This window comes from Myotis yumanensis, unplaced genomic scaffold (genome assembly GCF_028538775.1).
Source record: "Myotis yumanensis isolate MYYU_CA2020_CCGP unplaced genomic scaffold, mMyoYum1.0.hap1 SCAF_15, whole genome shotgun sequence".
In the NCBI taxonomy this organism is placed as follows: domain Eukaryota; kingdom Metazoa; phylum Chordata; class Mammalia; order Chiroptera; family Vespertilionidae; genus Myotis; species Myotis yumanensis.
In genome coordinates, this window is record NW_027223766.1 from 18,132,907 (window position 1) to 18,157,844 (window position 24,938).

The 24,938-nt window shown below is 40.7% G+C and overlaps 1 protein-coding gene across 4 annotated transcripts in view; it reads right to left on the reverse strand.

The window, feature by feature from the left end:
- The window catches only part of CUNH8orf34 (chromosome unknown C8orf34 homolog), a 249,830-nt gene extending 227,224 nt beyond the window's left edge, over window positions 1-22,606 (reverse strand). For 2 of the 4 annotated variants that reach the window (XM_070391951.1, XM_070391950.1), the window contains exon 1: window positions 22,506-22,606. In XM_070391951.1, coding sequence (XP_070248052.1) covers window positions 22,506-22,574 — 69 coding nt within the window. In that variant the 5' untranslated portion in view covers window positions 22,575-22,606. The remainder of the gene's footprint in view (window positions 1-22,505) is intronic. The other 2 variants (XM_070391949.1, XM_070391948.1) reach the window with 1 other exon arrangement.
- Between the last annotated feature and the right edge of the window lie 2,332 nt (window positions 22,607-24,938).

A 24,938-nucleotide genomic window follows, 5' to 3' on the forward strand; every position in this document is an offset into this window, starting at 1 on the left:
TTATTACGCGTAGGCCCGGAGGAAAATGTCTCTCAAATTCTGGGCGAAATAACACAGGAAGTTTCCTGTATTTATACTATCTTACCCTCTTTGTCTCCCCAATATGGGGTTTTTCCAGTTCCCTTTGCAAGTTCTTAAAGGGCCCTATGTGCTGGCGCTTTGAGACCTCGCCCAAAGGCTTGGCCTGACGCCAGCGCTGATAACTTCGTCTGGGGAAGGTTTAATGGCCTCTCTAGAATGGGAGTAGTCTTATTTTCCTTATTATTTAAGCCAGCAAGCATTTACAGAAGCCAGAAATAGCAGGGTTAAAATTTCAAACAGCAGTTTTTATATAAGATAGATGCTTCATATGTAGCTTATTAATATAAGTAAAAGTGCATGTAAGTGTGATGATTTTGTTAGTATGGCAAGTCTTTCTTTGAAAACCCTAAGGTATAACTTTTAAAAGGCATTTAATAATATATAAGGAATTCATATATATGTTTGATGCCTCATTTTTTCTTCTCATTTCAAAGATAATCCTTCACCTTTTGAAATTTATAGTATTAGGTTTCTATTTTTAGCTGGATGTTCTTAATGTCAGCCTTTATATATTGGCCTAGACTTTAGATTTTAAAAATAAGTGTTCCTCACAACAAACACAGGCATCCCAAACTCTCTATTTCTTGTCCCCCAATTTACCTATCATATATGATCATTGTTGAAGATGTCTAAGGTTGCAAGCAACAGAAAACCCAGTTCTAACTAGCCTAAATAATAAAGGCAACTGACTGTCTTACTCAGCTAGACAGACTTCTAGTTGGTTGACTGAAGTGCTTACTAACATTACCAAGGATTTTGCAAGGATCTGGTCATTTCTGCTTCTCTGCTCTGCTCTCCATTCTGTGGGCTTCATCCTGAAATAGGCTCCCTACATCGTTGTAGGAGAAACTTCAACCTAACTCTTCCCAACAAATCAAAGCATTGGGAAGAGAAGCAGGCGAGGGATTTATTCTGAAGACTATTACCATTCAAGCATAAACATGGCAAACAGAGTATATATACAATAGGTTGTAATCTTTTAAAGACTTTTTGGGGATTAAAATACAGTTGAATTTACAGGCAGGGACAGAGTGAAGTAAAATGAGAGGAAAGGAGACAAACACACAGTGCATAACAAGAAAGGCAGGGAGCCAAAAGGAGGAAGTGCAATGAACCTACAGGTTTTAGAGCAGTGGTTCTCAACCTTCCTAATGCCGCGACCCTTTAATACAGTTCCTCATGTTGTTGTGACCCCCAATTTCATTGTTACAAATTGAACATAATTAAAGCATAGTGATTCATCACAAAAACAATATGTAGCCCTAGCTGGTTTAGCTCAATGGATAAAGCATCAGCCTGTGGACTGAAGGGTCCCAGGTTCGATTCCAGCCAAGGGCACATGCCTGGGTTGTGGCCTTGATCCCCAGTAGGGGGCGGGCAGGAGACAGCCAATCAATTATTCTCTTTCATCACTGATGTTTCTATCTCTCTCTCCCTCTCTCTTCCTCTCTAAAAATCAATAAAATATATATATTTTTAAAAAACAGTATGCAATTATATATGTTTTCCGATGGTCTGAGGCAACCCCTGTGAAAGGGTTGTTGGACCCCCAAAGGGGTCGCGACCCACAGGTTGAGAACCGCTGTTTTAGAGGCTCTGGCCCCTGCCACTGTCCAGGCACATCCTGCAGCATTCCTCCCTAATTCTCTACTCCCGAGGCATACTAGCCTTATTACAGTTTCAATAAGCCAAGCATCTCACTGCATCAGGGCATTCTTCCACCCTGTGATATACTGTATCATTCCTCTGCTATTAAGTCAGTGATGGGGAACCTTTTGAGCTCGGCGTGTCAGCATTTTGAAAAACCCTAACTTAACTCTGGTGCCGTGTCACATATAGAAATTTTTTGATATTTGCAACCATAGTAAAACAAAGACTTATATTTTTGATATTTATTTTATATATTTAAATGCCATTTAACAAAAAAAAATCAACCAAAAAAATGAGTTCACGTGTCACCTCTGACACGCGTCATAGGTTAGTCATCACTGTATTAAGTCCATGTCCTGCCTTATTGTCACTGCCTGAAGAAGCCTTCCATAACCTACCAAGGCTTCATGAGATGAGGTCCCTCGTTTTTAAGCACTCACACGAGCTGTACTTTGCCTCTCTCTTCTCAATACAATAAAAATTAAATACCTATCTAATTTTGTTTTATTTCATGGCTGTCTTTTCTAATAGACTACATGATCTTTCTTTCCTTCCTTCATTCACACAGCACACACATGCACTGTTCAAGGCCCTGCCCTGCGGGTACAAACATAAACAGAACAGAAGAGGGACCTTGGCACTGTCTCATGCAGCTTGTGTATCCTCAGCATCTTGGTGCCTAGCACAGTCAATGGCTGATTGTGGCCACTCCTTAACATTTGAGGCTAGATGATGGTTGGATTAATAGAGGGAGATTACGAGTTATAGGTAAATTAAAGGACCTGATTCAAACTTAGATGTGCCTGACTCTAAAGCCCATTCTCTTAACTAGTTGGCAATCCAGCCAAAAGCATCTCTGAATTATCTATAATAATAAAAGCATAATATGAAAATTGACTGAACGACCGAACAGCAGATCGACCATCTGGACGACCTTCCAGATGACTACACTATGACACGCGCTGGCGCGAGGCCAGCCAAGGCGGGTGTGATGTGATTGGTCAGGGGGCCCCGCCATCACCCCACAATTGCCATGCTGAAGGAGGCCCAGGCTACCCTCTGTGCAGCGATCGATCACAGAGCCCCAGCCAAGTGGGCAGGGCCTCTCTCTGCTGGGTGATCCATCGTGGAGCCCCGCGATCAATTGCCCTACAGAGGGAGGCCCAGGCCACCTGGCTGGCGGCCACTGTGGTGGGTAGGCAGGCTCTCCCTCTGCAGGGCGAATGATCTGGGGGTCCCAAGATTGATCGCCCCACAGAGGGAGGCCCAGGCCACTGGCCAGCGACACTGTGGTGGGTGTGCGGTGCCGGCCAGCAATCGCCCTGCAGAGGGAGGCCCAGGCCAGCCAAGTAATCATACCCCATGCCTGCCGCCTGCAAAGGGAGGTGACTGGTGGCAGGGGCAGCACTGCACAGATGGCAAGCAGTGGCAGTGGCAGTGGGGGCAGAGCCAGCTGCCAGCAGCTGGGAGAAGGAAAGCCCCAATAGGCCCTGTTCACCAACCAGGCCTAGGGACCCTACCTGAGGGGTACCAGATTGTGAGAGGGTGCAGGCCGGGCTGAGGGACACCCTCCCCCACTCTGTGCACAAATTTCATGCACCAGGCCTCTAGTTTAAAATAAGAAGTGTCTTCAAGTATATTCATACTTTTGTTACCAATTAACACCGACACCAGTGCTGGCCATGTAAGTGCCCACTAAATTTCTATGATAACTCCTAGATTATAATAGATAAAAACATGTATTTTAGATAGTTGGTGATTTAAATAGTTGTGGGTTTTTTCCTAAACAAAATAATACTCCCGGGACCAACTCTGTAAGCAATGCTTCATGAATCATCTTTCAAGATTAAAGGATTGCCTTGTCTTGTGTCATCCTGTTTATTTTCTGGAGTTTGATTAAATGGTTAATGGTGCAAGAACACCAATAGAAGCAGAAAGAAACATATGAATAATCTATACAATAAGTCATTAGCACAACTATACCATGCTCCTCCACTTAGTGGTTGGAGCAAGCAGTGGTGTCCTAATGGGGTACACATGGCCATCTGTTAGGGAATGGAAGAAAATATTAGACTTATACTTTGATATATTTTTATTTCATCTCTTGAAAATGTCCTTGTTTACATGTTTTATTGTGCATAAAATTTATTAACACATTTGTATATGCTTATAAATTAGACATGAACATAAATATTGTGGATGCATAAACAAACATTTTTATGAATAGGGTTGCATGATCAAAACATTTGGACACCACTGAGTTAGAACATGATGTAGGCAAAGCCCAGGTCAAAAATTCAATTTCCGCCTGATTGGCATGGTTCTATTCCCGATCAGGGAACATGCCCAGGTGGCGGGCTCCATCCCGAGTGGGGGGCATGCAGGAGGCAGCTGATCAATGATTATCTCTCATCATTGATGTTTCTATCTCTCCTTTTCCCTTCCTCTCTGAAATCAACAAAAATATATTTATTAAAAAATTCAATTTCCCACATCACCTTATTGCACATAAATAAAATCTCTCTCTTATACGGCATAAAATTAAGTCCAATGAAGAGGATGTAGATGAGTCATCACAGAGCCATCTCTGCTAAAGAGTTAGAAAAATGACTCAAAGAATCTTATTGACATTGATTCTATAACACCTTTTCCTACATGAAAGAGAAAACTATTTACTGATATCTTGTGTTATATGAATTGCTCAATCAAAAATATATATCCTTATTTAATCTTCACAACAATCCACTAAGCTGGAACTATTTATCCTATTTGATGTTTGATTGTTAGTTAAGAGAGTGAACTTCCTAACATCACACTTCTGGTAAAAGAAGAAACTGGTATTTGAACAATTTACAATCACAAAGTCAAGCACTTTTTTCCTAAGGCAGAATCCTAATTTTGGCATTTAGATTTATTTGATCTTGGACTAATTATCTACACTCTTCAAGCCTAAATCATTTATTTTTTTAAAAGAGAATTAAAGATAACTACTTTTAGTTGATTAGTATATTTTACATATGGACTTTTTTTACCACAGGAAAAAATATGCTAATGTTTCAGGAGCTCTGAGGTGTCCTCTAGGCTTCACTCTCTGAATCTCCAAGCTCATGTTGAATAATTACAAGGAAGTTCAAATGTTTCCGTCTGTTTGGTGGCTACCAGTATCCTTGAACAATATTCATATCTGGTCAGTTTTGAACTACAACAAATCGTGTCTACTATGAATAATGAAATGGATTGAAGCCTGCTGTGCCACAGTCAGAAACTGGAGAAAATTTTTATTTTAAATTGGATTTCATGAGATAACAACCTGAGTATCAAGGATTATGAGCTCCCATCCTGTGTTTGACGTAGATTTATCAAAAACACACCAGAATTGCCCTAGCTGGTTTGGCTCAGTGGATAAAGCGTCGGCCTGCGGACTGAAGGGTCCCAGGTTTGATTCCAGTCAAGGGCATGTACCTTGGTTGCGGGCACATCCCCAGTAAGGAGTGTGCATGAGGCAGCTGATTGATGTTTCTAACTCTCTATCCCTCTCCCTTCCTCTCTGTAAAAAATCAAGAAAATATATTTTAAAAAAACACACCAGAATATATATAAATATGTTTTAATATGAGTTTCACAGAAAAATTTCCATCATTTAGTATAACCATCATTTAACTAAGAAAGTATTGTAATATATCATTTCGGTTTTGCTAATAATAATAATGCCGTGTGGCTCTATTTATTTTAACTGTGTGATATACCACGATTACTAATTGGATAATAAACCCCAAGAAATGTATTTATTTCAAAATGAATGTAGAGAAAATGCATTTTGTTTTTTTAGCCACATGCTACTGTAAATAAAATATACTGTGACTAAGAAAAGGAAATAGATTATATTATCAAATTAATCAGTACAATAGAGTGTAGAATGAGACAGTTTCAGATGCTTCAGAATTTTGGGCTAAAACATGAAAGCTGAGAACAATAGGTGAGAAGTAAATCTTGTGATGGCTAATTTTACTTGTCAACTTGGCTTAGTGATGCCCAGATAGCCGATAAAATATCTGAGTGTGTCTGCAAGAGTGTTCCAGGAAAGATTAGCATTTGAATCAATAGGCTGAGTAAGGAAGACTGACCTCAGCAATAGGGATGGGTGTCATCCAATCTGTTAAGGCCCTAACAGAACAAAAAGGCCAGCGAAGGACAAATTTGCTCTCTCTGTTAGAGCTGGGACAGCCATATTCTCCCAACTCTGGACACTGGTACTCCCCTGGGTCCTCAAACTTTCAGACCCAGAATAAATTACATCACAGACTTTCCTGATTCTCCAGTTTCCAGAAAGCAGATTTTAGCCTCTATAATCATGTGAGTCAATTGATATGAGAGAAGCTAGAGATTACTTATGTAAAGTGTTAGCTGTCATATTCTAAAAATTTGCTGTACTGGTTTACTGACACTTGGCCTCAACAGAGCCCTACATTCAATAAGGTTGAGATATCCCAGTGTATCCTATATAATAAAAGGCTAATATGCAAATTGACCAAATGGTGGAACGACCAGTTGCTATGACGCGCACTGACCACAAGGGGGCAGACACTCAATGCAGGAGCTGCCCCCCTAGTGGTCAGTGCACTCCAACAGGGGGAGCGCCGCTCAGCCAGAAGCTGGGCTTGCTGCTCTTTAGCACTGCCTCAGAGGCAGGAGAGGCTCCCGTCACCGCAGCAGTGCTAAGCACCCCTTGGGGGATGTCTGCCTGCCAGTTTGGGGAGAGGGCCTAAGCCGGCAGGCAGACATCCCCATAGGGGTCCCGGACTACATGAGGGTGCAGGCCAGGCTGAAGGACCCCCTCCCCTCCTCCCCAGTGCACCAGTGCATGAATGTTATGCACCGGGCCTCTAGTCCTAATATAAAGAAAAGACTCCAAAGGCTTGAAAGATAAGAACAGTGGAGTGAGTTTATCATGTGCAAACTGTACATTCACTCATCCCCCAACTCTAGACAGGCCTAGAGAACATTCTCTTCACTATCAAGAGAATACCCTTGATAAGCTCTGTGGTGATAGTCTCTAAGGCCAGAGATAACAGTGAGAGTTGTCAACTGAATAGGCTCTGCAATCAACTGGGATGATGTCTTCCCGACTAGCAAAGACCAGGCAGCAATGCTTAACTTCCACAGACAAGATGGACATATTTGCCATAATGGGGAAGAGGGACAAAATGATAAGCAAAATATTTTGACCAGCAGTAATCTTTCATATTGTCTGATAATCAATCATGCTATCTTTAAAGTTGAAATAGATGGGCAGCATATGAAAATATAACTTAATCTATGTAATAGAAAAAAGAAACTACATCTGGTAAGCTGAAACCTGGTTTGGGTTACCACCATAGAGAGTCTGAAAGCCCACTAATCCTATAGAATATCCTCTCCAAAGGTGCTGCACACCCCGCCCCCACCCCGCCTAATTCTACAAAGAAGCAAACCCTCTTTGGATTTTGAAGGCATCATGTACCACACGATAGTGAACAACCCATTAGGTACCCTTTTTGACTCAGGTCCAGGGCAAGACAAGACTCCGCAGCAGGTCCAGCTGCAGTACATGCTGCTCCAGCACTCAATCTTTATGCCCCAGTAGATCCAATGATACTCGAAGTGCCTGTGCCAAGCAAGATGCTGCTTTGAGTGGCTGGCAAGCCTTCATAGGAGAATCATAGCACAGAACCCTAGAGGATTTTAATGAGGTCCTGTCTGCTTCTCCTGCTAGCCAGTTTCCTTTTGAGATGGACCTCTTGGCTTGTTACTGGACCCTCTAAGAACATCTGACTATGGGATATGAATTGGCCATAAGACTTGAGAGGCTCATCATGAAGTGGGTACTGACTCACCAAACCATAAGATTGGATATGTATATTAGCAATCCAGAATACACAAGTAAATTAAACATGCAGGTAGTCTCCTTCAATGCATACACCTGCTACATTGCCTCCATTCCCTCAAACCATTCATATGTCTTCATGGGGAGTTCATTATGACCCATGACTAAGATGAAAACTTGAGACTGGTTTAGACCTGGTCCTGCATGATATAGTGGCATAAAATCCAAGTGGACTACTAGACTGTTACAGCACTGTAAGTTCACTCCAAAGTCTACTAAAAAGATAGGCAGAAAAGCTCCCATGCCTTAAGAATATTTATTTGTCCACATAGCTTATCTACTACCAGAAGTAAGGATCCACTGAATCATGGACAGTGGATAATGGTATGACTCAGAGATTGAAAAAGAACAGAATTGGTATATTGTTGTCAAGGATGTCTAGGGACACGTGTTTGAAAGAACACCTTAAACTGTGCATAAAAATTTAAGGTATTTGTTTCCTGTCTGTTCTGTGGGTCTGAACCAAAAGAAGAAGAAGGACAAGAAGAAGAATTGAAATGAACAACAGCATATAAGCTGGGGAAAGTGGTAGCCAGAAGCAAAGCACTCGAAAGTCCTTTCATTTTTCAAGAGGAAGGCAAAGATGTTGCTCAACTTCAGGGTCTGAAGTTAAACATGTACCCTACTATTTCTGTGATAACCACAAAAGAAAGAAATTAAGTTTGAAACTTCCAAAAAACAGAGGGGAAATATCTTCAGCAACTTATTAGCAATTCAAATTCAGCAATGGAAGAAAATAAATTATACATTTTAATCAGAATCAATTTCTCCAGAAATGCAAAGTTGGTTTAACATTTTTAAAATTCAATAATGTAGTTTTTCCCATTAATAGAATAAAGGACAAAATCATATGATAATTTCAATATACAAAGAAATATCTTTAAATATTATTGAACTCAACTCTTAATTTAAAAATCCTAGCAAACTATTAAGGGAAGTAAGCTTTCCTAACTTTATAAAAGGTATCTATAAAAAAATAATAAAATTAATCATTCCTCTTAAAATTAGGACCCATACACAAAAAATACCAAGTATTGCCACTTCTATTCAACATTAGAGGTCTTAGCCATGAGAGTAAGACCAGAAAAAGACATAAATGCCACTGAGTCTGAAAAGAAACTGTCATTTTTCCCATTTTCAATTAATAGTATCTATCATATAATCATATGGAGACCCCAAAAAAGGAAAGAAAAGCTATAATGACTAAAAAGAAACAATTCTGCCATTTCCACCAACAATATGGCTCTCTGCAAAGAAAAATTCAAAATAATTTCCAGCTAAGTAAAAAATAACATAGCATATTTCTAGATGCACATTTAGAACCAAACTGAAAAATTAAATCATAATTAAATCCACTTTCTAGTCCAATCAATAAAATAACCTGTGGTTAAAACCCCTCCTATTGCTTTCACAGATTTGGCATTCGGAAACACTTTGAGTCATGATTTCACTTACATGAGTCTCTGAAGTCACATTTTTAAGTCTAATTAAGGTACAGAATAAAGTAAACTAGTAAATTCTATAGCACCTTCACTAGTCCAAAGTAGAGTAAAAATGACCAATTTATTTACCTTCAGTTCAGTAATGCATTTGCTTTACATTTAAGAAAAGCAAATGTGGACTCTGCTAGGTATTAAATAAACCTGTGTTAATAAACATCAAATTCATAATTAATATGCACCAGCTATATGATTTTATTGAATATTTATTACCTAATCAAAGAAGCCAGCATGAAATATAACAAAACCTCCATTTAAAAATCCCATGTATACTATACCCATGTGAGAAGAGGGCAAACAATGAAACGACATAGGATGCCTTTTATTTTAGCTGCACCTTTCTAAGGCGTGTATGTTGAATGGCATCATGAAAATATTTCTTTTATACAAATCATAATACTTTTAACTACACAGATAACTGAGGACTCTATGTTACAAAAAAAAACAAAAACAAACAGAAAATCCAAATCAGTCTTGTTTACACATACACACAAAAGGGAGACCAGTTGACTCACTAACTATAAATTTTAATCCTTTTTCTTTTGTGGATCATCTTTTAACCTTCTTTCAGGTCTTTGTGTATTTTTCCTGGTGAAGTTTAGAAATAGCAGAAAGGTTTAGCTTGCTTTGTGTATAAAGCAAACATTATGTTGTATTTCTATAGAGCACGCTGTTTTATATGCATTTATTCAATCAACAAGTATTCAGTTGAATTCTTATGATGCATATAGTACAAGACAGATCCTTGAAGAAATGGGGCGGGGCGGGGGGGGGGGGGAGCCAACAATATAGTTAGATAGAAAGCCATAACTCAGAAAGTAGTTAAGTAACAATGTGGTTAACCACAAAAATGAGTGGCTCGGCCTCTCAGTGCAACAGAAGTTCACAGAAACAGAAAATCTGGGGAACCTAGAGCAGTCAAAAATTTTACTTAAAAAGACAAAACACAAACTGTCCCCTAGTAAGTGGTTGATGGTTGGATAGGGGAATGTAGCAGAAACTGGGATTTGTGCCCAGATATTTTCTTCAGAAACAAATACTCATTATGACAGCTGCCAGGAATGTGGCTTTTGAAGGTTCTTACCTGAGGCCTCCTCCATAATTGTCCTCCCACAGAAGGCAACTGATTCACCCAAGGTCACATTCTTTCCCTGGAGGAAGCCTGCTTCTAATGACTGGAGTACAAAGGCCTGACTGCCAGGTACCCACTGGGACACCCTTACAGCCTCCCCATTCCAGAGATCCACAGGTGGTCCTTCTGTATGATCAGCTGAGGACTCGTAACTGCCTCATCGCTCAACTTCTTCCTCTACTCAGACCCGCTTCCCTCACTCCCTTCAAGGTGCTGATCCCATGAACATACATGCAAAGCTGCATCTCTGAGTCTGTTTCTCAAGGAACCTAATCCAAGACATTACTGAAAAAAAGGAAACATTACATGTAGAGAGACTATCAAGCAAAGACTTGACATTGTATGTTTTGGCAAAATTGATAAGCTAAGCTGGCTACGCTGAAGGTGGTGTGTGGGTACAATGAAAAGTATGGTTCATCAGATTTTGAATGCCACCCTAGTTTGGAATTCATCTCATAATTAAGTGTTGTAAAATGTTTGCATCCTCAATGTTCCAGGACTGTGAATTCATCCTCCCAGCTGACTGGACGCAAAGCCAAATGTGATAAAAGGCAAGCATAAAAATTCCCTAATGTTTGATTACCTTTGAAATTTACATGAACCTTAGCTGATGTATCATCCGAAATGAAAACAATAGCCAACTTAAAGTATCTGAAAGGTATTCTAAGTCTCAAAAACCAGGGGATTTGTGTGGTTACTTCTCCTTGATCCAGTGAATTGTTAAGAAAATCAATAAAATAAGGTGTGCAAAGTGGTGACAGTGAACAGCTAGTCCAGCAATTATATCACTAATTCATGCAAAACCACTATGAGCCACATGCTGTAATTTAATAATTCCCTTCCTTTAGCCGCATTCAATAAACTATCTCAGGTAGGGGGGGAAATTTACATGAACCTTGTATTTTGTCCACAGTTAGCATTTGTTATAATGAATGCTCTTGTTTAAGAAGCATGGCACAGCGAATGGATAAATGACATGGTAAATGTCACTGTTTGGAACAGTTCATTTGTTAGCCACGTGTAGAATGGCTCAGAATGGCACAATCTGATGGGGTGATGTGGTTGCCAGGATTAAACTGGCAATGATGATAAGATCAAGAAAGTGTCGCAAAGGGCATTTCAAAGAACACATTGAAAGGGTTTGATAATTTACCAGATATATTTGTTTAAGAAAAGGAAGGTGTGAAAGCTACCTGGGCCTTGGGGAGAATTATTAAACTGTAGCTGAAATAAAAAGGTGAGAGTGGAACATCTTGTGTTGTTTTGGCTTCCTTTTAGTCATTTTGAGTTGAGGTACCTATAAGATAACCTACATGGAAAGTCTTTCAAACAGTACCCACTCAAAATTATTTCTAGAATAGGAGATGCCGGGAGCTGTCGATATGGTGATGGTACAGCACATTCCGCCTGGCCATGGACATGTCCAAATAAGATGCCCCATGTTTCCTTTATAATGCTGTTAGCCACCTCCCTTAGTGTTCATTTTTCCTCATGTTTAGGGTATTTGATTCCTGAGTGTTCCTAAAAGAGCCGAGGATAAGTCTTGTGAAGCCAGGTAATGTGTAAAGTGCGCAATTGTGTGTGTGTGTGTGTGTGTGTGTGTTTTCTCTTTGAAAATAGGGTTTTAAGCGGAGGTGGGGGGGAGGGCTCATAGAGTGACAGTAGGCTTGTATTTGAAATGTTTGACTTATTTCTTTTCCATCTCCCCAGGGCACCATTTCTACTCCCCTGAGGCTCACTCCTGCTCTACCTGTCCTCTTATCACCATCACTTCTGATCTGGTTCTTCAATTAGGGTTTTTCTCTCAGCCTGGGGCAAAAATCGACATTGAAGTTTTAACTGACAAGAAATTCAGTATTAATATGCCAATATGCTACTAGTCATGTGGGAGTCAGTAAGGGCCTCTAGAAGACCAAATCACCTAAAAGCGCTACAGCAGCAAAACAGAGCTTGGAAAACAGAATGGGTTCTGGGAGCAAAAACTAGCCCATTAATCTGGTACCTCATATAAAAGGTATGAACCATTCTTACTTTCCATTCTTTTCGTGTATCTTACACAGCTGTACTAATATTGCATATATAGGGATGGGCAACAAGGAGGCTTAGAGTTGTGAGTACATGAAACACAGAGCTTATTATTGTATTACTAGAGACCCGGTGCACGAAATTCGTGCCTGGCGGGGGTGTCCCTCAGCCCAGCCTGCACCCTCTCCAATCTGGGACCCCTCAGGGGATGTCCAACTGCCGGTTTAGGCCCGATTCTAGAGGGATCGGGCCTAAACCGGTAGTCAAACATCCCTCTCACAATCTGGGACTGCTGACTCCAAACCGCTCGCCTGCCTGCCTGCCTGACTGCCCCTAACCGCTTCTGCCTGCCAGCCTGATCACCCCCTAACCACTCCCCTGCCAGCCTGATTGACGCCTAACTGCTCCCCTGCCGGCCTGATCGCCCCCAACTACCCTCCCCGGCTGGCCTGGTCTCCCCAACTGCCCTCCCATGCCAGCCTGGTCGTCCCTAACTGCCCTCCCCTGCTGGTCTGATCGCCCACAACTGCTTCCCCTGCCGGACATCTTGTGGCTGTGGGCGCTTCCATCTTTGAGGGCATGGCAGTCAATTAACATATTCCCTCCTTATTGGCTGTTGGTGCCGCCATCTTTGAGGGTGGGGCAGTCAATTAGCATATTCCCTCCTTACTGGCTGTGGGTTTCGCCATCTTTGCAACAGTGTGAGGGTCAATTAGCATATTCCCTCTTTATTAGATAGGATTATTCATTAATCACTGCATTACTTATTTGTATTACAACTGTAAGCCTACTTTTGCCCACCCCTGTGTAATGTGGAGTTCATCTTTCCTATATTTTTAATGGCTAACCCATGCAAAACAACTGGGGAAAGTTGATTTAACCCTTTTTGGAAAAAGTTAAGTAAGAGGAATAAAAATGAATAGCCAATTACAGGACATGGGCTCCTGAACAATGTGGAGATATGTCAAAGAACAAGGTTGACCAAGCCCCTTTCCTTGTGGAGGTTATGTTATAGGAGGAGCCAAATACTGAACAGACAGATAAGCGCCAGTGACTGAGTTCTGTGGTGGAAATACAACAATGGCAGGATGGAGGCTCACTGGACAGCTGCGGAGAGTGAGCTGTCTGTAGGGCCCCCCTGATGAGAGGTTTAACTTGAGATCTGAAGGGCAAGGGGCAACCAAGCGAGGTGTTGTGGGGAGGGGAGGAAGTTTCAAGCAGAGAAAACAGATCATGCAAAGGCCCTGAGACACAGGTAGATGGTAGGCAGCCATGTCTCTGCTACTCCAGAAACTCATCCTGGGAGAGAAATCATCAAACTGAAAATAAATTCTCAACAATCCAGAAGGAGCCGAATATTTTGTCCAAAGAAAGCCAGCTAGAGTGTGTATCAACAGGAAACAGATAATTCAAATATATCCTATCCTATACCTAAATTATTTGGACCATGAGTGGGTGACTTTACGATTTATATAACATACTTATATTCATCCTTACTTCAAAAAGAACTTAAGATATCTTCCATAGAAATAAAAATTATCATCAAATTGCATAAATGAAATGTAAGGGAATGAGATAAAGTACAAGTGAGGACATGATCCAGGGGGGTGGGGTGATAATAATGGCCTACATTCTGACCATCACTAGGCTATGAGTTTTCAGAAACCTAGAGCAGGGGATGCATGATGGAAAAGGAGGGCAGGAATGCTATTAGTTATACAATTCAAAATATTCCTACACCTTTTCTGGCATTAAAAATTAAGCAGTCGTTCCCATAAGAGGATGCTGTCTGATGTAATGAACATGCCCCTCCACAACATCCTTGAATAGACAAAACTGTATTTTCATGATCTAGTTCTTACAGTGACTCTCAGTACAGGCTTCTTAAACCACTCCACTGTATAACTCAGTGAAAGTCAGTCTTCAGTGGGCCACCTCGTGCAGAGTGGGTATCCAAGCCACTGTTCAACTAATTCTATCCAAAATACGTTTTTAATAACTTGAGAACTTAATGTACATGACCCTCATGAATCCTTCCCTAAGTATTATTTCTCAAAACCGAACGATGGATGAACTTAGTGACAATGGTCTGTCTTGGATCCCTACCAATCCACAGATCAATGGGATGTTGCCAACTTTACACAGACTTCAGTGTCTTAACCGAATGTTAAGTGAGGATTTGAGTTAAAATAATTCTGTGAAAGCTGATGCTTCGTATGAACTTCCACAAAGTAGAGTATTTGTCTTCTGTGTAAATTTAAAGGTGTTTTTGCCATACCCTTGCTATGCCAACTAAGAGGAAAGATGCCAGGGAGTGTCTTAAATATTTTTGGTTAGAATAAAATAATATTCTGTGTTTAATAAACTGTAACTGTTTTTAATTACCATTTATATAGTGCTAAGATGATTATTATATTTTGTAGACAAAATATAAAAAGAAAAAATGAAATACCAGGTCCGCTAGAAAGAATTCATAAAAGCATTAATTTAAAAAATATCTCAAAGACATATAACTACAACAAAGATTATATAATGAAGTCCACTTCATACATATAGGTATGTTATTTCAAATACAAGAAAAACCAAATGTATTCTCAATTCATAGTTTGTCACTATGAATTTTGATCAATAGTTCAAACAGTAAAAGAAACAGCAGGAGTTATATACTTCTCTATGCTCCAGGCTATACTTCAAAAAGAAACCCCTCTTTTTTATGTTAAAAGAACAACTTACAATTTAAAACTATCAGAATGTCTCACATAGAACACTACCCAACAATTAGAGCACTTAGGTATTTTTAATAATTCATGTTTTAATGTAATTTTTGCTAAGAACTTCCAGAAATAAAAACTACAACAGAAACTAACAAATCTTCCCTTAGCTTTATTCGGTTTACATACTTGATTCTATGGCAAATTTCTTGAAAATTAATATCTAAATCTGATTTCAAAATGAGTCTTACTTCCAATATTATAATGATGGAATGAACTGATGAATTGAAAATGGACATGGCAGATAAACAGAAAACAAAGGTAGCTGTTGTAAAATTAAGAGTGTATCAGCCTTTTCTAAATACACCTGAGTTTTTGAGGACAGGAAATGTTTTACTTAGATCTATATTTCTCAGTAGGTAATACAGTACCCAGTAAATACATATTGAAGAAATGGAAATAGAGTTTCAAACATTATGCACCAAAGAATTTAATGTCTGTTGAAAAGATAATAAAGTCATGAGTTTTCAAGGTGAAATCTCCCATAAACTGCTGAGGACATTCCCAGGCGCCTGGTGCACATTATCATTTTACACACAAGCCACACTTTTCAGAAGTGACTGGCTGGTCCTGATTTCTTTTCATTCATATATGTATTTACAACTATTTAGTAGACTACCTACTGCGTACCAGACATTTTCTATGAAGATATAAGCAGCTAAAACTGACCAAATATCTGCCTTTAAGAAGTTATATTCTAGTGGAGTAAAGAGAAGATAAACTGAAATTATAAAAATCCAGTGAAATAATATCAAATGACAACAGGGATGCGGAGGAAAACAAAGAAAAGCATATTACAGAGAGTGATGGGGAGTGAGGGTTGTGTCTGAAATAATAAAAGATATTCTGGGTTGTTTTCTAACTTTATACAATGTTTCCAAATTTTGCCGATGTATATTGTCAGTGTTGAGATATAACAACAAGTAAGGCCTCCCCTGGCCCCACCAATGAACACACACACACACACACACACACACACACACACACACCTACATTCACACTTTACTCTGCTCTCCTTTCTCCTTTTCAAAGATAGCAGAGCTACAACCTAAGCAGATGCACACTCTGAGTGTCTTCTAATCTCCAAAAGCATCTTTCTACATGGCCTGTCACTGGGTTAACTAACATCAACAGAAAAGAGAGATAGTAGCAGCATGTAATGTGATGGCAGCCAAAACTGACTGGGTGTTCACTGAGTGGCAGGCACTGAACTGGGTTCTCTGGACTTTGATTCATCTCACAGGTTCCTCATGAAATACTCCTTAGGCACTGTGATACAGATGAGGACACGGATGTTCACAGGAATCAAGTAACTTGCTCAGGGCCAAGCGGACAGTAAATGACACTAAGCCAGAGTTATCACCAAAGACCACCTGCCTCATCCCATGTAACTGTGCCATGCATCTTCCTCTGTATTAAATGTAAATGAATTTGGGGGAGTTAGACATTAAGCCTTGCACAGCGGTGTGAATTAATTTATCAAGCCCTCTCCAGAAAGCAGGTATTAAAAAGAGAAAAACATGGCTGAGAGGGAATTAAATTAGGTTAATTCACTTAAGTACATAATTAAAAGTTATTCACTGTTCATAAAGGCTAATTAATAGAATGGAGGATATTTTGCTCTACATTTTAAAAAATAAGTATTAAGATGCTGTCCTGGCCAGTGTAGTTCCGTTGGTAGGAGCATCGTCTGGTATACCAAAAGGTTGCAGGTTTGACTCCCAGATAGGGCACATACGGAACGCAATCAATTGATGTTCTCTCTCACATCAGTGTTTCTTCTCTCTCCTTTTTCCTCTCTCTAAAATCAATAAGAATAACCTTGGGTGAGAATTTTTTTAAAATATTCTATTTTCTAGCTGTCTCTAGCTTCAATGTTTTTTCCCCATAGAAGGAAAAAAATATATACGAGTCAATGCTCTATTTAATTCAACGGATACCTACTGAGCTTATAACCTTCAAGAGCTTCAGATCTACCTTTAGATACAAGACATGATATAATATATGAGCAAACACCTACTGTCAGCAGATGACTCTAACACATCTTTCAGAGTGTCCTCCACTATAGGGAGGGCACAGAGAAAAGGAATAGAAAGCCGGGCAGGGCCCCTATTCAGACCAGTCACAACAGTCCACTTTTTTAACATGTGCATCTTCGTGCTGTAAAATTCCCCTCAGCCCTGCTTGAGCTGTGTCTCACATATTTCGATATGTCATTTCTTTCTTTTTGTTATTCGATGTATTTTTCAAATTTCCCTGAGATTTCTTCGTTGACCAGGAGATTACTTAGAAGACTGTTGCCTATATTCCCAATGTTTTGGAAATTTTCTTCCTTATTTAGTATTTAGTTAACATGTCTTTTCAGTCCTCCCTTGACTTTCACCACTTTAACATTTTTTAAGACTCCAGGGAAACAGAATTTCCCCAACAAAGTTTATCAGATCTTTTCCCCACCACTCAATTCAAGTCCTAATACCAGATTGTTTTAACTGCATCCTACCAGGAGGCACAGGCTATCGGTTTGATTATTAAAGCAGTGTCTGCCAGGTTCCTTCACTATAAAGTTACTTTATCCCTTTTGTAATTAAAACTATTCTGTGAAAAAATACCAGAGATGATATAACATCTCATTCCTCATCTACTTTTCACCCATTTGTTTTAGCATCAATTAATGTTTCTTGCCTGAATTACTAAGAAGATGGTTGCCAAGTAGTGATTTTTCTAATTCCATCATCCCTTCTATATTTATTAATTGGCATTCTACTATATGATAAAGCGTTCTCATCTCCCTACAAATTGAATACATTCGTGTATCTCATTATTGTCTCTGTGCAATAAACTACTTCTATTTTATACAGCAAGATAATCTGTTACCATCATTTTTTTTGTTTTGATTCTTACGATGTCCCAGATTTAGTTAGTAAGAGCTTCTAAAAGCTGCCTTCTATATTTTTCTGACTTGTAACTATTTTTCTTTGGTCACTTTCTTACTTTCTGGCGTAAGATTTCTCAGGTTCATCTTGTACTTTCTTAGTTCCAAAGCTGGAATCAACCATTTCTCCAAGGATACCTGGTTCTACTAACAGAGAATGGTATTTATAATCCAAAATCTGGTCACTAAGTGTGCTCATTGCTACTGGGGTGTTGCTATTCCCAGGCCTTCACAGTAAGGCAGAGTAAGGAAATAAATGTATACATTTATACATCTGTTAATACACACATATTCATTTCTATTACATCTACATTTATTCTTATTATTGAAAGTCTTGAGACACATCAATCCCTCCAATTTCATTCCAGCACCACAAGGCTCGTTCTACTTCTTTTCCTTTTTATATTTGTGACGCCCATCTCCACCAGTGTGATAGTTTGCTCGCATTGTTTTCAATACATTTAATTACTTTCTCAATACTCCCCTACCTCGTAAGTAACAAATCTCCTGATCGTGCCAGGTGACTACCTGATACTCTCCAGGCCAATTGGATTTCAGGGTTGCAGAGTGGCTGGAAAGTGTGGGACAGGATACCTGGAAAAAGCTACTGTGCAGCAGCAAGTGTGTGACTGATGCAGGCTATGGGCGACCATATACTGGACATGAGTCCATCTCATAGCACCTGCCACATCAATTGGCACAAATTCAGGCCATGTAGGTAGAGGTTCTTTGAGCTAAATAAAGAAGGTGATTTTACTTGGAGTGAATCAGATTGCATTTGGAGAAATATAGTGAATTTGGTTGGCCACATCTTCAATACACAGAGATTTAAAAATTCTATGGAGATTTTATAAAGGACTTTTTATTCTGCTTTTTGGTAGTTTAGAATTTTACTCTCTTGTGAGTATGCTCAGGCCTGAACCAAGATATATGACTGCCCTGAGCAGCTTGAAACCAATAATTTTCAAGTAATTATTCTATTTAACAGCAATGTATACTTCTCTATGTTGAAAATAAATTGACTGTGATGTTCCACAGCATATAATCTCTTGGAAATGAAGTTAAGCTTCTTACAATATCGACAAAATAAATCTCTTTATCCCAATAAGAAGCTACATGCCAGTTAATTATTCAGTTTCAGAATTTCTGACTGCCAAATTCTTTGATGGTTAAGTGGTTGGCCTTAGGGTTTGAGATAAGCCTTTGAGTTTAGATTATGCATCTTCCCTATGTGTGTTGCAAAAATACTCCCCTTTGGTGGGAGACAAACCATGTCACAACTAAGGAACTATGTGTGGAAATCCATAGTAAATAGGGTTTTAGTGCTAATTTATTGAAGTGGTGTCAAGCATTCCTTACAGATTGATGCCCTGAATAAACCAACAAAATACTGAAAGTGTTACATCTTACAAAAATATGAAATAGTTGTGGAATGTAAGTCATCACTACCATTTCCATCTTAAATCTTCCTATTATTTGATTTAAATATCATTATCCAAGACTCTAATGCAATGATTTCTAGGCATGGTTTTATAAGGCCTCAAAACATCTTCAATCATATTTAAAGGTGGCATAAACTTATACTACTAAATCATCTGGACACAGGATTCATTTTAATTTAAAGTAGTTTTTGAAACACCATATTATGTGCAACACTTTATAAGTTTCTCAAAAGATAAGATGTTAGAAATAAACAAATTAAGTAAGAAATAAACTAGCACGTAAGTAAATAAGATACTCAGGTGGGAAAAAAAACACAAAATAGGATACAAGTGTCCTCAATAATAGTATGTGTGACCTTTACTATTGTTTTAAAGTAACATTCAAGTGCTCTCTCTGAGATGCCTCATTCCAATAAGTTTTTTTAAAAAAAAAAAAACATTCCAAATTTACAAAATCTGTAAAGGGGACATAATGTCAGGTCTTGTATATTTTCAAAACAAAAGTAAACTTATTTCACCAACTCCACTACCTCAGCACAAACACAAAAAATGACAACAAAGCACAGATAATAAAACTAGGAGACAGCTAACCAATTCAATGAGTGATTGAGAAAAGGAGATTTTAGCTTATGTCACTGTTTCTTAAAATGTGGTCCAGGAATTAAATACATAATAATTTGTGCCTCTTACTATATTTGGATTCCTGGCCCCCTCTCTGGTTTCCAGAGCAGTTCTTATAAGAACCATTAACCAAAGTGCTGGGAGCACTGAGGAGAATGTTAGATCAGCAATACCTGTGTTACACCAGTTTCACTGGTTTTCTAGAATAGGAAGAAATAGGCAACTACAAGCTGGTGAGATTGTTCAATTTTGTGAAGTATGTGTAATTCTACTCTCAAACCCGAGCTCTATAAAGATCAAAATTATTATATAAAGACCTGCTTTTCCTAAAAGAGAATGTATCGATTTTCTCCCTTCAATTTTTAAAGTGCACATCAATCCTTAAAAATCAACTACTCTTCACTACATATGGGATATATGTAATTCGTCATCAACAAAATCTACAAAAATCAGAGCACATAATTTTTTCCTTTGAATTTATTGGGGTGACAATAGTTAACAAAATCATATAGGTGTCAGGTGCACAATTCCTTAGCACATCATCTGCACACACACCGCATTGTGTTCACCACCCCAAGTCGAGTCTCCATCCATCACCATTTACCTCCGCCCCGCCCCGCCCCGCATAGCTTCCTCCATCTCTCCCCAATCACCACACTGTTCTCTGTGTCCATAAAGCATATAATTTAGTCACTGTTCCATAGTGAGGACGTCTTATGATTTTATGAGAAAATTTTGACACAACTTAAATCTCATCAGTGCAGAACTAGCTGGCGAGCATTTTTTTTAAAAATGTGGGCTTGATAAATATGAAGTTGGATTTATTTCCTAATTATGTAGAAAGTTTACATACATTCCAAGCTCTATTATCACTTGGAGAAACTCTCCAGAATTTTAAAATATGTTGAGAACAGCATCTATTAAAAAAAAAACACCAATTCAGTTATTCACCCCAGTAAATTGTACATATTCCAAGAGAGTAGAAACACTCTAAATATATTCACTTTATCTTCCCTTTGATGTAATTAATACACTGTGCCACAAAGGGATATTTGTTAAAATATCCCTTCTATTTTTTAAAAATATGCATATGGCCTTGCCTATAGTCTCCAATTATTTCACGAAAGGTAAAGGAATCTAATAGCTCCAGCCATTCTACTTTGCTTTTGGATATGGACCTCCTTTGCTAACACTTTTAGCAGAAACAAGAATCAATTCACACAGTGTAAGGCGTTATGACGACACAACAGTGAGTTTCTGCAGAAACTATGGCCAGGCTTTCAAGACAGCACAACATTAAGGATGGATGGAAAACCAAGAAGAGATCATGCAATCTTGGTCATGTCAAATCGCTGCTCCCCAGAGAAAAGACCTATCTGATCGCACGCCCTTGTCCCTTTTTATGTTGAGGCATTAGTTTGAATCATTGTTTTCTCTGCTGTTCTCACTCTCTTAAGTCCTAGAAAAGCTGCTCCATTCTCGGTACCTCTCCCCGCTGCTGCGCTTCAGCCCCAATCAGAGGCCAGGGGCATGTAACCCCAAAGAATGGCCACAACTGCTTCTTGGGAGGAGGGCCAGCGAGGGTATGTGGACCCTCCCACAGCTCCTGGACGCCTGCAGGTGTCTAGCTAGGAGGTTCGGCCTGGAGGAGAGGGGACAGTGGCGTCCCTCCCTCCTGCCTCCACATCTGCCCAGCCCCCTGGCAACCCCGTGGGACACTTGGCCGGTGCATTCTCATTTTCTTGAGCCCTCCCGTTCTTCCTTGCTCCAACCGTATTTTTGTCACCAGTATTGTTGGCAAGAGAGCACAGCACAGGGCTATGTCTCCTTCCCATAAATACGCCTGTGCTTTTCCTGAACCTTCCTCCGCCACCCTCTCCCCCTCATCCAGGTAGGGTCTGCCATGATCTCCTCCCATCCAAACCCCACTGTCAGCGTCGCCCTTTGACAATTTCATTCAACAAGCCCGCACCGACCCAAGCCCACTCCTTACCAGTCCCACCTTCTCCCTGTTAACCATGTTCCTTCCGCTGCTAAGCACCTCCTCCACCTTTGCCGGTTCTACTACTGCCACATTTTTAAAAATTCAATATACGAGACAGTGTGAATTCAGAAAGCGTGTGTGTGTGTGTGTGTGTGTGTGTGTGTGTGTGTGTGTGTCAGGGTCTTGGGCGTGACTTCGAGTGCTGGACACTCAGATGGCTCAAACTTCCCTGCCAGGCTGAGGCCGCCCGGCCGCGCTCACCTGTCTGCGCCCAGGTAAGCAGCGAAGTGCCAGCCCAGCTGTGTTCCAGGACACCTGGCCCGCAGGCGGCGGTAGCAGTGACCTGGAGCCACAGGGGCGCCCCTCCTGCGCGTCTGTCTCTCTCCCCCCTTCCCTCCAGGTGATCTGCTTCTGTCTGGGCACCCCTCCCTCCACAGCGCCTTACCTCAAACAGGGGACCGATCTTGTTCTTCTCCAGGTAAGCCTGGATGCGGGATTGCTGATAGGACGCCATGGAGACAGCAGAAGCCGCGCAGAGTGCGGGCTAAAAGCGCGCCTCTGCCCGGGGCTCGCCCGCCTGCTCCCCGGACTGGGCTGGGACAGGAGCTCACAAGCCTGGGCTCCCCGGCGTGCAGGCTTGGCCCGGCCACGGGTAAGCCAGTGGGGCGCTGACAGCCCGGAAACCCGCACAGCGCCGCCAACTCAGACAACTCCGAGACGCGGGGGGAACTCATTCACTGCGCCTCCTCCGGCTGCACCGCCCCCGAGGCTCCAGGCTCCGGCTGCGCGGCACGGGCTGCGGCGCCCCGAGAATTGGAGCAGCGGTGGCTTTCTCCTCTGGGCGGCAGCAGCGGGGACCAGGGGGCCTGAGGCTAGCGGGGAGCTGCTGCTCCACCCAGAGTGGCAACTGGGGGCGCCCTCGGCGGACGGGGGCCGGGGGCTGCACCTCGCCTAGAGTGTGTGTCCGCATGCAGAGTGCAGGATGCGTGCGCCCCTCTCCCAGGTTACAGCACAAACAACCCGGGCTTCTCCCCAGCCTGTGCTCGCCCTGCCGCCCTGCCCGCCTCTCCCTAGCGACAGCGCTGCTCCAAAAGCCAATGGTGAAGGGGCTTCTTTCAAAGTGCATATAAATCTGGTGCTTGTTGGCTACTATATGGCAGCTGCAAATGCAGTTCGCAAGGGGGTCGTCCCCACCACCTCATCGGAACCTGTCCTCGCCACCTCCTGCTTGGCCTACACTGGTTCAGGGTCCGAGAAGGGCAGGGTTGTGAAAAGGCACATGCGTCTGAGGGTTTGCCAGGAAAATGAAGTTACCTTCCTTTGGAAAATCTAACTTGGCTTGGAGCTATCGGACCGGGCGACTGCAAGCTGAGAGCCCAGCAGGAAACTCCCAAGGGCTGGGAGCAACCCTTCAGCTTTGGACAGGAAGAAGAGATCAAAGCAAGCCAGTCCTCCCTTCCAAGATTGCCTTCCTAATCCACACATAATCATGTCTATGTCTAATTATACAGCTGCATCTCAGATGCTACCCTATGCCACTTAACCGTGTTCCTGTAGATACTACATGACCTCCTCAAATTTAGCCAATACCTTTCTTATCAAGCAGGGATTTTCAAGTTGAAGATCTACAAACACAGATGTTTCTTCACAGAGTTCTCTTGTGAAAAAACAAACAGAAACCAGTGAGGCTTCCAACGACGATTTCCATGGCTCCTAACCATGACATGTTACCAAACTAAAAAGATTTATATAAGTAAATATGAAGATTTAGAATGAAGGGAAGAACTGTCCTTGAAGCAGACTATAACAGTATAGATTTCTTTTTCTTCACTGTGTTCTGGATTTCTGTAATTCATAGTTTATTATCATCAGTGGTGTTTTTTTCACCGGTATTTTAAATGATATACTTAAACATGCAATAGTTGAGATAAAAATGGAATATCCCAAAAAGTATCAATTCATTTAAATAATTCAGATATGAAATCCACCAAGATACCTAAGAGCTTAACTATCACTGGTAAACAGAAATAGACATGATTTGCCATGACCGATTTGGCTCAGTAGATAGAGCGGCCTGTGGACTGAAGGGTCCCAGGTTCAATTCCAGTCAATGGCATGTACCTTGGTTGCGGGCACATCCCCAGTAGGGGGTGTGCAGGAGGCAGCTGATCGATGTTTCTCTCTCATTGATGTTGCTAACTCTCTATTCCTCTCCCTTCCTCTCTGTAAAAAAATCAATAAAATATATTTTTTAAAAAGAAATAGACATGATTTGGAGTGGGAAGATGCCCAAGTATGACTCTGACTGTCCGACTCAGTGATCTGCCCAGGGAGAGTTCAATAATAACAGTGAGATGCTCAGGGATGTCATGTGTTTTCCATTGTGGATCAAAGATGTACTTACTTATATATTTTAAACATGTCCAGAAGAAATTAAACATACGACCCAGGTGAAAAGTCAAGTATTTTTGATACCACATAGACTGAAGAATCAGAGTGGTATTTTTCTGAACTCAAGGAGACATACTTTTTAAAAAGCAGATAATTAGCATGCTAACTAAGTCTTCACTGTACGGGGGCATTGGGTAGAAAAAAACAAAATACATATTAATGGGAGAATCATAAAAATATATACATTTGTGTCTGTTAATACACTGAATACCCCAAAATGACATTTTTAAAATTCAGGAAATATTTTTGAAAGTTTTCAATGCCTACCTCAAATACTAATTCCTTTTCTTGGTTCTTTCCACTTATCCCCAAACCTGACGTCATTACTACAATAAATATGTATTGCACAGCCTCTCCATGGCAGACATTACGTTAGGACAGAGGATGCAAAGGTGAAAGTCCCTGTCTTTATTCTCGGGTGTTCAGT